Raw genomic sequence first — 15,844 nt, forward strand, 5'->3', positions numbered from 1 at the left:
GAATGTTATTGTGTAGTTTGGTCATAAAGATGGTAAATGTTGCAATCCAGCACTGTTTCACATTGACAATTTGTTGAGGAAACCTGTGTAGTAAATGATTTAACAGCAATATATATCATCCAATCATTACTCTCTAAGTTTTCCTAGTGAACAAAAAGATACTCAATGCATCTGCATTGTTTTATAGCATTGCAAAACTACTGAAAGAATTAATTGTAGGTCATACTCTATTCCTGCATAGATAGCAGATGTTTATAGAACCATCCAGCCCAGTTGTCTCAGATAGTTAAGAAGTCTTGGATTTGTATTATCTCTTAATCATACGATTATGCTCAAACATTTCCAGATGCATGTGTTTGCATGAGTGACATAGCAAGTTATTGTGTCACATTCGTGCATTTTTCCAGTTCTGCTTCAAAACTTCTTCATCCACTTTTCTTCTCTGCCCCTGTGACAGAAGTTCTTCCAATTTCTTGAGCTCTTACAGGTGATCCATCTGCACAGTGCATATGCTGTAAGGAAGGAACTGGGTCTTACAATTATCACACTTACAGTAAAGCATCACATCCTTAACTGCCTCTTGGAAAGTTTTGAAAGTGTTCCAGATCTCACAGATGAGCAATGTGAGAATGAGGGGAGTGCCACGTGTGTTTCTTTTGAAGCCGATTTCATCATTCAGATGTAAACATGGATTTCACATTTCCTGTGGCAGTGAGTATGGTGCACCCTTGGAGGGGGCACAGAATTTAAATCAACACAGATTACATAGACATATATCATGGTGACTGAACAAGTTTTCCTCTTTAAATAAGAAGGCAGATAAGAAGATGTTCTAGACATCAGAGATGTGCCTAGCTGTTAACATATTGTTATATTTGAAGAAAAACAAAAGTAATTGTTTGAACAGCATTTTCTCATGAGTTACCAGACATTTATTTTTAAGCCTTGCAAGTTGTCAGGGATTACAGTTTGGTCGATAGCATTGAACATGACCCCGAAGATTCACTAAGCTATTGAAGACAAGGCATAGAAATAAATAAAAGAAAACAAGCATCACTGCAAAATCAACTATCAAAACAAGGCCAGCATCCATCGACCACTAGCAATCACACACCTGCGACTCCATGGTGACACCATAACTCCACCAGTCACCGGGCTGCTTTCAGGTAGGCCAGCACAAACACACAATGCACACATGCACTTTGGGCATTGTTTTAGAATCCAGTTTTTAATATTTAAATGAACCATAAAAAGCACATTAAAACATTTTCTCATTTTAGTTACAAAAAATGGGTCACTGAAAAGGGCTTATCAATGCATTCACAGAAGGATTTGAACAGAAGAGGCCTAACAGATAAGTATTTCTTTTTTTTCATTAAAAAATCCCCACCCAAAATATATAAACTTAATTGTGTAACCAAGGTATATACAGGGCATACCATCCTGGCATCTTAATGGTTATCAAGAAAGTTTGAGGTATACGACCAAAAACAACAGAGAAAAAAATGAAGTGGAAAAAAAAAATCTGACAAGAATTTACTAAAAAAAAAATCAAATAAACTTAAATAAGTGAAAATGAATGCCATTATTGCTTAAAACAAGCACCAGAAACAACATTAGTGAAGCATGTTGTTTGGCAAGTGCTGGTGAGAGTCTTCCAGTCATGCTCACTGTGGTCTCATTGGCCAAACCACTTGTGACCCAGAGCTTGTGTGTGGTCAATATATACAAAGGGCAATTATATGTTATAATTAGAAATAGGGAATTGTTTGAATGCTCACTTTTATTGGCTTCATAAAAGGTACACAGTATTCATCGACAAAATATCATAATTATTTAATTTCTTTATTTTTTTAAGTTATAAATGCTGTTGCCATGGTTGTCTTTTCTCTTCCTGTTCACGTTGAAATTAAGAGCCTGATGCGATTCTGATAGACATGCAAGTTTTGAAAGTGGATTCAGAAATAACAGTAATGTACAAAATAATAATTACAGTTTTATCAAAATACACCTTCTTCTTTCTCTTAGCACCTCATAACATATATATTTTTTATGTTCTGATCAAGCACCACTGTTTTTGTTCATTTTTTTGTTCTTTTTCCTTTTTTTTTGCACAGCACCAAGAGAATGAGGGCCGCTGAGGCCCCTCCTCTTTGACCTTTTGACCTCCAATGGGTAGTTCCCGCTCACCACTCTCTGCCACGCCTTCAGATGTCCTTCACCTTTGCTCCATAAACAGGCTTAAGTCATGTGATTCTAGCCCTACAAGGGCAACAAGTATTTTCATGGATAATACATACACATATGGCAAGACATGTTCGCTACACCATTTCTTTTTTCTTTATTCAATAATTTGCATGTGGCATGAAGGGGGTGGGGGAGGGCGAAGGGTTGGTTGTTGGTGGTGGTGTTGGTGGTGATGACGTTGGTGATGGTGGTGTTGGTGGTACCAAAAAGAGTCTTAACTCTTGAGTGCTGACCCATCCTTCCCTGCCAAATTTGTTGTTCCTACTTTTGGACTTTAGCCAAGGAAGCAGACAGGTCCCACTTCGAATCCAAACTTCTGATTGGGATCCCCAAAGTCATTCAACATCACGTCGATGATTGGCAGTTGATCAATTTTGGGAGTGTTAACCTCCATCACAGTCTTTCCATAGCCCTTCCTCTCCTGTAGATGAGATGAGAGATAGAGAAAGAGAGAGAGAGAGAGAGAGAGAGAGACAGCCAGAGAGAGAGAGAGAGTGTGGGAAAGAGAGTTGAAAATAAATTATATTTAACAGGTGACAGACATGCTCCATCAGTGTAGTTCAACTCCCACTAAAAGCTAGGTGTCTGAAACAAGCATAACTTTCAGAAAAATCCCTTCCATAAAAAATACAATGTAATTTCTATACATTAAACCCATCACCACTATTTAAAAAATCAAAACAAGCCAGCCTCTAAATGCACAAACAGCATGCACTGACTAATATAGTGCACTCTTTCTGATCACACAATCATCACTGTCCACTTGTCCCCTTCTGTCTAGGGCTCAGTGTGTGTGTGTGTGTTCATACCGCGCATCCGTCGGAGATGGCATGGATGTACGGGTTGTTGTCGTAGGACATCTCCTCGTCGTTGGAGCCCAGGAAGCGCAGCGCCTTGTCGTAGCTGTCGGTGCTGGCGTCGTGCCAGGCCACGGACTGGTGGCAGCTGTAGGTGAAGTTTTGCCTGGCTGAGGCTGTCAGTAGTTTGAGGAACGTCATCTGCACCTGGTTTATCGTGTTGCCCTCAGCGTCCACGTACGATAGCTGTGTTTTAGGGAGAGGAAAAGGAGAAGGGGAGATGTAGGGAGAGCAGATAGAGGAAGGGAGGGCGGAAGAGGACATAAAAAAGAGAGACACAATCTCTTAGACAGGAGATTAGCACAAAGTCTTGTTTTATTTAAGGACACCAGACCACTCCACTGTAAGCTGGCGTAAAGCACCATCTAAAATCAAAATGTCTGCTAAATTGCATAACCTCTATCATCCTCTGGCTATTCGAAACCTAAATTGGATGTGCACAGTGTCCGTCCTCGTGTGCTCTTTGGGGGTTTTGGCGACCTTGGGTCAGCGTGTGTGAGCTGGTGCTGACTGTGGGGCTCGCTATTAACGGCTATTTGTGTCTCGCTTTCTTTGGAGGAGCTGCGACGAGACAGATTGGAGACGTCCTGGTGCTGTCTGGCGTGGCCTTGCAGCGCTACTCTCAGCTCAGTTTCAAGATGGAGAGGTTGTCATTAAAAATGAGACATGGAGAAAGCTAGGAGAGAGTGAGAGAGAGAGAGAGAGAGATTGAAGGCCATGACACTTACGATTTTACCGCGCTTGAATTCGCTGTACCAGGAACCTGGTGCCTCCTTGGGCCAGGAAGATATCCTAACCTGCAGGTGTCATGGAAAGAGAAAATAACTTGATTAGATATTATATGCCACAGGAGAAAGAAACATACTAAATTAACACTAAATTGGATTGAGCTGCAGTCATTTAGTGGTTTGAGAATCTTTCAAAATCAATTCAAATCAGCTGTTGTGTCCACCATGTAAAACAACTATATCAGAGATCCAATTTTAGAATTCAAATACATATTCATCTGCTATAGTAGATATGCGTGACTGTGTAAAATATTTGAATAAATCGTGCTGCAGATGCAAGCAGCACAGTGACATACAAGCTCCCTGTGGGGGATGTGGAAAATGTCACTCACTCCATTCGACTTCTTATCGGGGTAGATGCAGGTCTCGCCTCCTGCTGTGAAGTTACAGTAGACCTTGAAGGAGTCTCCAGAGCATCCCTGGTTTGGATCGATCCAGTACTCGCCTGAAGAGAACATCCACAAAAATCAGACTTAACAAACTGATCTGAGATCTGATTACGGATATGGGGATCAAAACTTCAGATGGTTTTGTGTTTAAAAAAAATGTGCCAGGTGGTCTCTTATCACATTATGACAAGATCACGTGGTGTGTACACAAACAACAACACTGACGTTACAGCTTGAAGTAAAGTGTTCCCTTTTAAAAAGTTAATTGTGAGAAATGTCATTTTGTAGGGTTCTCATTTGCCAGGAGTGGAGGTTTTTTTCGCTCTGCTGCCTGTGAATATTAATCCAAGCTACTGTCAATGTTATTCAAACTCAACACTCAGCAAACACTGAAAGTCCCATCCAAAAATGCTCTCTGCATAGCTGCTAGGCTAATTAGCCTGGTTCATTTGGATGGTGTGGACGAGGGTAGCATTGGTGTGCCCTGAATGCAAGCCTGGGATGTTGGAGGGCACATTCTCCCTTACCGTCGGGGAACTCTGGGTGGCAGAGCTCCAGGTCTTTGCAGGTCCTGGCTGGGTTGTTCTGGGTGCCCATGGGGTACTTCATGCGCTCGATGTCCTGCTTGAGGTTGTTGAGGGAGCCGAAGATGTCCTCCATGCCCTCGCCATAGTCCATCATGGCTTCGTCGGCCTGGTAGTCGCTGGAGCGCTTGCTCCTTTTGTTGGAGCGGATGGGCAGAGGCTGGATCACCTCGCCTGGGGGACCCTGCAGAGCAGACAGGGGCAAATGGGGGCGGTTAAGGTGGAACTCACAGGGGTTTTCATCTCATGACCTCCTGATGGACATTTTGGGTTTGTTTGTGAGAGATTTGCAAATAGTAAACAAGGTTGCATATCATACATAATGGCCTTATATAGGTGTATATATAGTGCCTTGGTTACAGTGCCTGAGAGGTACATGTGTGAAAGATTCAGTAACCTACTTGATTGACAAGCATTACAAAATGGCAACATAGAATATAACACAAAGATTAATGAAATGTGAGAACTGCAAAATTCAATCTTGAAATTGTTAATATAAAAAAAAGGATATTCAGAGACAAAACGAGCAAGAGAGGAGCCTGGAAGAATCTTGTAATAAGGATGGTACTCACGGGAGGTCCAGGAGGTCCAAGCACACCAGTGTCTCCCTTCTGACCAGCGGGACCCTGGAGCATAACAGTGTTGTGGTTAGGCGTTAAACTGTACTATGATGAAGGCAGTGACGTTCAGTCACTGTGTTGGATTCACTGTAGATGTTATGAAAAGAAATACCCTAAAGTACAACTACACCTCTAAAAAGCATAATTAACATAGCAGATGGTTTGTACTTACAGATGAACCCTTGGAACCCTTTGGACCTTGAGGACCCTGTGGAAGAGGCACACAGTGATTAAACCACCATGCTACACAGTTTGTACTCTCTTCCTTGATAGACACACTTGATAGATATAAGACGGGAATGGGAAGAAAAAACACTGTTTGTGATGGGTGAGACTTACAGGCAGACCAGGAGGACCAGGTGGACCCAGGGGACCAGAGGAGCCACCGAGACCCTGTGGAGAAAAAACAAAGAGACCATGATGACCAGCAGCTCTCAGTCTCTGTGGCCAGCTGGCTCCCAGCGGCACATCAGGAGGGGCAGTGAGTGGCGAGCGAGAGAGAGAGAGAGAGAGAGAGAGAGAGAGAGAGAGAGAGAGAGAGAGAGAGAGAGAGAGAGAGAGCACATCCCTTCCAGTGTGCAGGGGGGACGAGTGCAGCCCTTTCCCTTCTCTTCTCTTCAGGGCGTGTTAGTGTGTTCACTCTGCTCTATGTGATGGGCAGTAATGGTGTAACCGGGGGTATAGGGCAAGTGTAAGGCAGTAATAGTGTAAACGAGGGTATAGGGCAAGTGTAAGGCAATGTGACTCTCTGGTAATAGCTGGTACACAAAGCCTGCCATCTGCTGACAGTTGCAGACGAGGAAAAGAACATGGTAGGGATTGCAGTGTTTGCTAATGTTTATGGATACACAGTATGCACAGCGCACACAAATACAGTTGTACACAGTGACACACTCACTCAATTTCTATTTTATTCTCTTTTTTTCTCTCTCTCTCTCTCTCTCTCTCTCACCCACACATACAATGACATTTTATTAAGCTTAATCTAAATGCAATTTTTTTTCAGCCGTTGCCTTGCTTCAAATCACCGAGCAGGGGGGGGTTTGGAGAGGCCACAGCCAACTCTAATTGCATATTCACTCAATCTGTAATATTTGTTTAAAAATGGATGAGACCCCATTAATGCCGCTTCTTCATCTGCATCTAACCCTGAACCCTCGGATGAGTCCCCATCGGCCTCCTGCTTCTTCACAACAGAGGTACCCATCTTTCACATCAGGTTAACTCAATGCCAGAGGCAATAAGCATGGTGGGAGGGTTCACTTGAGATCTGCATTCGCCTATCTACTGTATTCTGTACCATTTTCAGTCACGGCCATGTATGACTGGGTGAACCAAGTGGACCCGATGTGAATGACTGCAATTCGTTTTTTTTTTTTTTTATAGTGGATGCATAAAACATAAGGATGAGTGTAGTCTCTAAACAAATATTGTTTCCATTCCATTTTTCTGCCCTCAAATTTCTGAGTACTAGCCTTTCATTTTATCCAAGGTTTTGTGTGTGTATATGTGTGTGTGTGAGAGAGAGAGATAGACAGGGAGATAGAGCGGTTGTGGCAGACAGAGAAAGAGAGATGGGGATAGACAGAGTAAAACTGAAAAACAGAGAGAGAGTCAAAGGAACATCTGTCCCCTGATGGAGGTATAGAATGGGATTTGTGGTACGGTACTTACGGAATCTCCCTTGCCTCCATGGGTACCCTGTGGACCAGGCAGACCTCTGTCTCCCTTCTCTCCCTGCTCGCCGGGTGGTCCGATCAGACCAATCAGACCTGGGTGACCCTGGGGACAAAGAAAAAAAAAAAGAGACGTCTGTTAACACAGGCCCTTCTGTAATGCATCTCTATGAGGAACAAACTCCATAAGCTTTCTCCCCACATAGGGCGCGATACAATTAGTCGTGGCATTTACTAAAGCTGAAATAAATCTCCTGGAAGCCCGCTGTGAGGATCAATTCTCTGTGTACACTTCAGCAAATCTTATAGGAACGATGTGGATTTAAACATTTATATGGTGAAATTGATCCAACTATTCTATTGACTGTTGCTGTAATGAGAATAGCTGCAAATCTGTGAATGAATAATCAATGCTCCGTGGTTTCCAGTGTTTAAATACTAGACTTTAGTTCTCAGTCCTTGAATTACAGGCAAATGGGCTAACTTCTGAGTTTTAAGACCCCACATAAAGTGTGAAATTGAGATTCACTTACTTTCTCTCCCTTCGAGCCAGGATCTCCCTTCAGACCAGGAAGACCAGGGGGTCCCTATGAATCAGATAAATGGTTTTCAGAAATCAATGTAAATAAAAAAAAAAACACACACACACACACACGAACAGAGGGTGTGAGAGAGAGAGAGAGAGAGAGAGAGAGACAAAAAGTTGGGGAGTGTTAGGAAGAGAGTGAATTGAAAGACATGGCCAGAGACAGATACATAGGGAGAGAGAGGGAGGGCAGGAGGTAGAGAGAGCAAGCTTAATAAAAATGACCCAGTCCTTACCATAGGTCCAGGTGGGCCATCTTGTCCGGAGGAGCCAGGAAGTCCTTGTTCACCCTGTGGAAATGCATCCAATTACATGCTGCATTACTGCCTCCTGTACCACTAAAGGCCTGCCATTGATTTCCTGCCCACTGCTTGATGATTAATAGCTGAAATACTACAAAAATGTGTCTTCACATAAACAAAGGCAAGAGGAAAAAACCCACAACAATGGCTCAGGCTTGTAGGAGTTATTGACTTTTCTATAAGTATTGCTGCTGGCATGGCCTACAGAAGGCTGCGCGCACAGCATGTGTATGCTTGAGAGACTATAGAGAATAGATATGGATGGATGTGTGTTCATGTATGTCAGCATAAATGGATATACTATATAAATATAAATATATTGAGTGGGTATTTGTGAGTGTGTTGAAGCCAAGAGCAGAGTACTCACGACAGGGCCGGGGATTCCTCTTAGGCCTTCTGGGCCGGGCTTTCCATTGGGACCCTGAGGACCAACAGGCCCGGTTTTGCCTGCGGGTCCCTCCGCTCCAGCCTCACCCTGAAGACAGAGAATGAAAAGGGGGGCACATCACAATCAATCCCTTTTAGATGATATACTGACACAATAGCGCTCTATTAGTGGAGATTCATCCAGGGCAGCCAAAGTCAAGCCTCACATCTCCTACGTATTGTGTGTGCGTGTGTGTGTGTGTGTGTGTGTGTGTGTGTGTGTGTGTGTGTGTCTACTTTGACGTGGCCATCAAACACTGAAACTTTTATCAAGTTAGATAGCAGGAGCCCACTCCTCTGACTGATCTGACTGAAATCCCATTGGGTATCATGCTGCGCCTCACTTATCAAAAGGTGGGAATGTTCTCTCTTTTTGATGTACATTAAAGATGCACAGCAGAGGCCCTGGGCACATGATGAGAGGGAAATGAAGTGCGCTATATTTCAGTTTTAAAAGCGAACCATTAAAGTGCCATCTTATGTATATACTGTCTGTGTGTGCCTTTCTGTGTGCAAGTACTTTTTAAGTCTGCCATTTCCTCACTGCTTGAAGATAACTACTGGCAAACTACGAAACATGTCTCCTGAGCAATGGACAATGGTACGGGTGAGTGTCAGTGGATATGACTTTTCATGAGTTTGACTGGACATGTGTGTGAATGTGAATGTATATTTGCTTTTTTGGTTTATATGTATGAGTGTGTGTGTGTGTGTGTGTGTTTATGTATGGGCATATGTATATGGGTCCATTTATGGGTTTTCTTGAGTTTGTGTGCAAGTATATGTGTATGTCAATTCATGTGTTTATTGATTATTATGTGTGTCTCTGAGTGAGTGTGTGCATGTATCTCTGTTTCTGTGTGTGTGTGCGTGTGTGTCTGTATAGGTGTGTGCATGTGGCCTTAAATCTATTCTGCCAGTCCTCAGAGAGTTGCTGCTTTTATTCCTGAGGCCGTGCTCCCTCAGGCTGCTCCTGTGTGTTTGTGCGGCTGAATTGATTGGGTGTGTTAGCGTACCTTGCCGCCCTTCTCTCCTTGTCTGCCCTCTGCTCCAGCAGCTCCTGGTGGTCCCTGGAGGGAGGTGGGGGGAGGGGGGGAGAGGAGGGAAAGAGAGAAGACAGAGGGATGAGCTTCAGTATTGCTCCTTTGTAGCATTGACAATTAAAAAAAAAAGATAATGAAGAAGAAAACGAATGGGATGGCGAAGTGCAGCCCTTGAGTTTGACTGTCATGTTTTGACGTGCAGCAGATAGACTAGACGGGGCAGAAGCACACTCATAATGGCACCATGAAGACCGTAAGACGTGCCGCGCCAATTAACTCATCCACCGGGGCATAGCTGTAGATGATAGCGAAGATGCTTGAGAGGCTTTTAAAAAGTTAGCTGGGGCTGCCATGTCCATGTTGTTTTCTTCATTCCAAACTGTTAGGAACTTCATGCTAATAACGACTTGCATGTGAAATGTAGCGTGTGAAATAAAACACGACATGCCTCACCAACACTCTCACTTAACTTTGAAAGGGTTTAAGTTTAGACACTGAGCTAACACAGAGGTATTTCAGGTTCACAGTGAGGTCATGTAGAGACCCCCTATTGCCTGAGACTGGCAGACCTGTGATCAGGATGGCCATTGTTCACACAGATGCGGCTGAGAGACAGACTGACTCATTTGAGCCAGACAGCTGCTGTGTCTTGAGTAAAGGGCTCTCATTTGTATGCTCACATGAGAGCTGGCGGCCTGAGAGCCCTCCTTGCCACACGCATCAATCTAACACATACACACACACACACACACACACACACACACACACACACACACACACACACACACACACACACACACTCCGCTGCTCCACGCTGATGCTGCTGCTCAATAACTCCCAGCCCAACAAATTACTATTTCTCACCAATCCCTACTTGACTCCTTTCTTCCTCTCTTTCTTTCTTTCTTCCTCTCTGTTTTCCTTCTTTCTCCTTCTTACTGTATGTCTTTCTCAATTTCGTTCTCATTTCTTTTGTTTTTTGTTTTTTCTCGCTCTTTCTCTCCTCTCCTCTGTTCTCCCCTCCCTCTTTGTTTCTGCTCGACTCTATCCAGGGACTCTCAGAACTGCCTGCAATGCCTCCTCATCAAAGCTTTACCCGGGGTCTTCAGGATGAGAGACACCTCCCTGATTCGAGCGCATGCCGCAACATCAGCCCAATCTGTATCGACAGAATGCCCTCTCGGCCGCATCACAGCGGGGGAGACGCGGAAACTTTCGCAACTCACACTTTTTGACATGCCCGGTTAAAGATAAGATTCTTCCTACTCCCGATGACTCAAGAGAGAGCTCTGGGGAGATGACACGTGGTCACGTTTGGCTGGACTGATGCTGTCTTTCGCACGGAGGTTCATCTTTTCTCAGAGAGAATGAGAGAGAGCGTGTTTGACTCGTTTTCTGAATTTCTTTCTGAATTTTTTGTCAATGGAAGAAAAGGTAGTGGGACTGTCAATTACACAAGCTCAGCTAATTTCTATGGCTGTAAAAAGAAGCCTCACAGCGATGTCTGGAACATTGGCGTTAGTGCCACAGAGACTGTGAATAAACTCTTAAATAACTAAATAAATCTCAGGATGCTTTAAGCATTCAGACACTGCCTCGGGAGGGAGAGAGAGAAGGGGTGATAGAGAAAGAGAAAGAAAGAGCTTCAACTTAATTTGATATGGCTACTGGCAAAATGCTGACAAAGCAAAAACACCTCGCATCTTACACAAAACAACAGCGGAGGAGCAAATGGCATGGGACTTGCAGAAATCAGTCTGTGTTTTTTTTCCTCCTTTTTCCCATTTTGTCCTCTTGAAGTAAATACCTTTTGTGATGAAGAAGCAGTTTCCCTGACATAATCCCTTCGCCATTAGAAACTGCACTCTATCTGTTTAAACACTGTGTCGGGTCTTGAAAATAATTTTATTTACGCCCATTCATGAAAACTGGAGAAGGAATGATTTGCTCTCTTCATTTGCCAGTGCTTCGTAAATTCCAATCTGCTTTCAAAGTAATGTATTCCATTCCATTTAATAACAGCTGAGATGCTGAAACCAGTTTAGCTTAGCAGCATCCAGCAAACACATAAATACCTTAAAGGTTCAATTCACAACTTTGGTCCTTCTGCCATTTTCTAACCAGGTTTGATTGGTGAACTACTACAGGTACAACAATGCATTATGTGTCACAAACGAAAATGATTTAATGTATTCCTTATATCCAAAAGCCACATAGCCAGTACAATGAAACTGGACTACCGCTGAAAAATACATACACAGCACTTTGTACTGTAACTAGTGGTTGGGTTGAGAAATGTAACAGAACTTCTTCAAATTCCTATTCACTTCAAGAGTACACATTCATTTGGGAAATCGCTCTCTTTACAGCATACCCAGGCACACATCAAATCAGGACGGCCAAGCGGACGACAAAAAGAAACACTATTGACATTCATGAGGCTCATCTCAGCAGATGAGCCCTTTTGGGGAGCTATCTCAAATCAAACAAATGACAACTTTCTTCTTTCTCCTCCCTCTCTCTTTATCACACTCTCTCTTTTCATCCCTCTCTCTCCTCCCCTCGCCTTCACACAGCAGCTAGAAAGACTCTGTCTTCCCCCACTCCTCTTTTTTTTCTCCCCACATTTCCATTTCTGTCACTCAGTGTGCACTGATCAATATGGTGTCAAGAGTGATATCTGTGTCTGACTCCGAGGGAGCCCCAGCGCCACGCGAAAGGGGAAATGAGTTTTCAGGGAGGAGAGCGACGCCTGTTCGTCAATTTAACGACTTTTCAATTTAACACCTAAAAAGATTAAATACCAGACATCAGTTTCTCAGCAGGGCCTGTGAGATGTCTTTATTTCTGTTTTCTTTTTTCTTTTTCTTTTTTTTTGTGCGGGCTGAGGCTTGATGACCTGCTGGAGCACAGATAAGAGCCACTCTCGCCGCCTTGATGACTAGGGCTTAGGGCTGCAAGACCTGGCTGCAAAATGGAATGGCTTTCTACGCTGTTGAGTGCTCTCATCTACCGGGGGAAAGGCTGGTATGATAGAGCCTGTCCCCTATGGTTTTCATTGATGAGGATGGAAATGTTGGGTTTTGCTTATTAGAGACTGGTACACAAAGGCGATAGATAAGGGTATGTGTGTGGTTTTAAGCCTGACATGATGTATTTTTTTCTACAAACCAGCATATATACTTTGGGTAATATGTTAGCCATAGTATGTTTATATCTTGGTGGTGGTGTTGAAGATATTGTTGTTGATGATGATATTGTTAAGGATGATGATGATGATGATGATGGCGGTGATGAAGAATGTATACTTACTCTCTTTCCTGGAGGTCCTGGTGGGCCAGCTTCTCCAGAAGGACCGGGGGGACCCTAGAGCACAGAGGGCAAACGAGGACAGACAGCGTGAGCGGGACTGTGGAAGTTTCCAGAACACAAACAACTGGCCCAACTAAACCAACTCCATCTCTGCAAACTTTCAGGCGATTTTGATCTTTGAAGCCTTATTTGTCATGGCAGCGGTTAATACATAATTTCCCTAACTGTTGCTTATGGGGAATGAGCTCTACATGGAAATAGGAGAAAAATAAACAAAGGGAGCTGATTAAAGTCAAACGGAGTGGAAGGCACTAGAAACTCTGCTCTGAGGGCCTCGTACTGCCACTGCTGCCACCACTGCTCTGTTCCAGTTTCATCGCATAATCTAGGAGTTAATTGAAAGCAATCATTACTTTGGGTTTTGCATATCTAAATGTTTGAAGAATGCTCAGGGGCAGCACAGACAAAATGGTGGGACAGATAGAATTTGCAAACCCGCCCGGCTGTGTGATATGAAAACCATCTGCCGTTAATCAGTAAATAAACGTTGGCAGTTTCCCCCTTTAAAAGTTTTGTTTTGTTTACAAAAACAAAAACACATTCATGGCACTTCAATTTAAATGGTGGATAGGAACCCCCTAAAAACTCTCTGTTACATTCCCTCCTGCTCGATAATAACTAAGATAGGATTAGAAATACAAGGGCTAAACAAATGTTTTGCTTATCACTAGGCTTGCAAATACAATTTGTCTTCATGTTAAAGTAGCTGTTCCTGGACAGAATAGTATTAGTATTAGTGTTTTCAATCTCTGATGATGAAAAGTAAATGTAATCCTTTCTATAAACAGCAGAAAGCAGATAGTGTGTGTAGGTGAGCACTCAAAGAGACGGAGACTAATCAATTTAACCTGTGGGAATGAGAGTAGCTGCTCAGTAAACAGGAAGTGCTTACTGATAGCTTATATTAGTGGACCTTACAAAGAATTGATGCCAGTATTAGCATTGTTTGTGTTTGTGTATACTTACAGCTTGACCAGATTCTCCATCCTCTCCCTTCTCTCCAGGGCCACCGTCTGTACCCTGAAACCCATAAAAAACAAAACTCAGTCTAATCTGTATCTTAGCAGTACCATAAACACAACAGCTAATTGAAGCATGTTAAATTATTGAAGCAAATGTCCTTGTTGCATGGAAAGTTAATGCATTCATAATTAATCAGTAAACTGATTCATGATACTTACAGCAACGCCAGCCTCACCGGGAGGACCGGGGTCTCCAGGGAAGCCAACAGGTCCCTAGCAACAAGCAAAAAGAATGTTTATAATGTAATGTATATAAAACTCCATAACACATAGTTTATCCAAGTAAAATCTCAGTATAAATTCTCGCAGGATACTCGCATGTTCTGCTTAAGTTGGTAGGGAAAGCAAATGATAAAATGTTGTAGTGTTCATTGGCACAAAAACCCTCATGCTGTGTTCGTATCATGGTTACACTTGTTGTGGTTCCGGTCCGAATTGACCGGCCTGACATAAACGCTTTAATTTATTGATGTTGCACCACTCAGCTTTATTCAAAACTAAGGAACATTCACAAAGTATTTTAACATACATACAACTAGTGCAAATCTATGTCACAGGATTATTAGTATTTTGTGTATTTAACGATTAACACATTTATATCAACACCCAACTGTCTGCATTAAAGAGCCTCTACGTTTGTTAGTCTGACAGACCCTTGGCAACTCCATTCAAGCATGATGCCCATTGATGCTCAGGTACTCAGATTTGTGCATGATTCATTACGGTGCACTGTTATTGTATTGTGGGGTACACAGGGAGCTATGGCTAGTGTGCTGTACTAAGTGTAGATGTGACAGCCAGCGCTGGTTCACTTACAGGATTACCCTTGGGGCCGTCATCTCCAGGGGGTCCCTTGGCACCGGGAGGTCCAGCAGCGCCTGGTGGTCCAGACTCTCCCTTCTCTCCTCTCTCACCTTTGGGGCCCTGAGGGGGAAATGAACATGCAAGCTCAGTCAGCAGCACTAAAGGGAAATGGGGTGGGTCTCAGGCTCGCCACCTTCTGATTACAGCAGTCGCAATAACTGATCCCAGGTCAGATGGGTTTAGCTAGAAGCATTCGATCACCGAGAGGTATGTTCGGGGAAGGAAGGGATAACTCCACATATGCCTCCTGGCATCTCCTGACTCAGGAGTCTGATTCGCAAGTGGACTTTTGTTGACGGGTCCATTTCTAGTCAAGTCCACCTGTCAAACTGTGCCAGCGCTGCCCTCTCTGTCTAATATGAGCTCTTCAAAGTAAGAGATGGCTACTATTTACCTGGCCGTCATGCCGGCTTTAATTACTAATGGAAGGGAAGCTCTGGAGATATTGAACCTGTCGTCATTGATCAGCCCCTCCTTCGATCTGTTGTGTCTCCCTGAGTGTTTTGATGTTTGGGAGGCAGACAACTTATCAATGCGAGATGACAGGCCACCACTAAGTCTCTAAAGCCCGGATAACATGGACATCAAAGTGCCCACCCAAACATCTACAAATCTTAGTTAAGAACGAGAAAGTAGACTGATTAGTGAGGGATTAGTAGCTTCTCATATTCTTCTTTAAACTCTTTGGCCTGTGTAATCTACTCCCCTAACAGGGAGAAATGTGTGATTTATGGGCTTAATATATTCAAATATTCGAAGTGGAGTCCTGTTGATTGCATCGATTGTCCCAGTGACACAGCGGTCCGTGTGGGTTGTCAGTAATGGTCTTTGGAGGGTCTGGTAAATGATTAAATTTGGCTGCCATTTAAGGACATGGGCAATCTGGGGATAGCGCTGGGACAGGCCTGTGATGGGGCTTCAGCATCGACAGACGGGAACATTCGGTGAGAAACGAGCTTTTATCTGGATGTCTCAATCCATTTTCACACAGAGAAACGCATGTGGACAGACTCTCTCACACACACACATACAGACACACGCAAATACATGCACACACACAGAGGAAAA

General features: G+C 43.4%; 1 protein-coding gene across 1 annotated transcript in view; it reads right to left on the reverse strand.

The window, feature by feature from the left end:
• Positions 1 to 1,201: 1,201 nt before the first annotated feature.
• The window catches only part of col11a1a (collagen, type XI, alpha 1a), a 78,750-nt gene continuing 64,107 nt past the window's right edge, over positions 1,202 to 15,844 (reverse strand). The window contains exons 51-67 of the mRNA XM_031583937.2: positions 14,729 to 14,836; positions 14,072 to 14,125; positions 13,857 to 13,910; positions 12,831 to 12,884; positions 9,492 to 9,545; positions 8,417 to 8,524; positions 7,984 to 8,037; positions 7,695 to 7,748; positions 7,160 to 7,267; positions 5,825 to 5,878; positions 5,658 to 5,693; positions 5,438 to 5,491; positions 4,809 to 5,049; positions 4,225 to 4,337; positions 3,833 to 3,901; positions 3,057 to 3,290; positions 1,202 to 2,668 (exon numbers count right to left, since the gene is read on the reverse strand). Of these exons, the coding sequence (XP_031439797.1) occupies positions 2,522 to 2,668; positions 3,057 to 3,290; positions 3,833 to 3,901; positions 4,225 to 4,337; positions 4,809 to 5,049; positions 5,438 to 5,491; positions 5,658 to 5,693; positions 5,825 to 5,878; positions 7,160 to 7,267; positions 7,695 to 7,748; positions 7,984 to 8,037; positions 8,417 to 8,524; positions 9,492 to 9,545; positions 12,831 to 12,884; positions 13,857 to 13,910; positions 14,072 to 14,125; positions 14,729 to 14,836 (1,596 nt within the window). The 3' untranslated portion in view covers positions 1,202 to 2,521. The remainder of the gene's footprint in view (positions 2,669 to 3,056; positions 3,291 to 3,832; positions 3,902 to 4,224; positions 4,338 to 4,808; positions 5,050 to 5,437; positions 5,492 to 5,657; positions 5,694 to 5,824; positions 5,879 to 7,159; positions 7,268 to 7,694; positions 7,749 to 7,983; positions 8,038 to 8,416; positions 8,525 to 9,491; positions 9,546 to 12,830; positions 12,885 to 13,856; positions 13,911 to 14,071; positions 14,126 to 14,728; positions 14,837 to 15,844) is intronic.

The sequence above is a fragment of the Clupea harengus genome, chromosome 17 (assembly GCF_900700415.2).
Source record: "Clupea harengus chromosome 17, Ch_v2.0.2, whole genome shotgun sequence".
NCBI classification, from domain to species: domain Eukaryota; kingdom Metazoa; phylum Chordata; class Actinopteri; order Clupeiformes; family Clupeidae; genus Clupea; species Clupea harengus.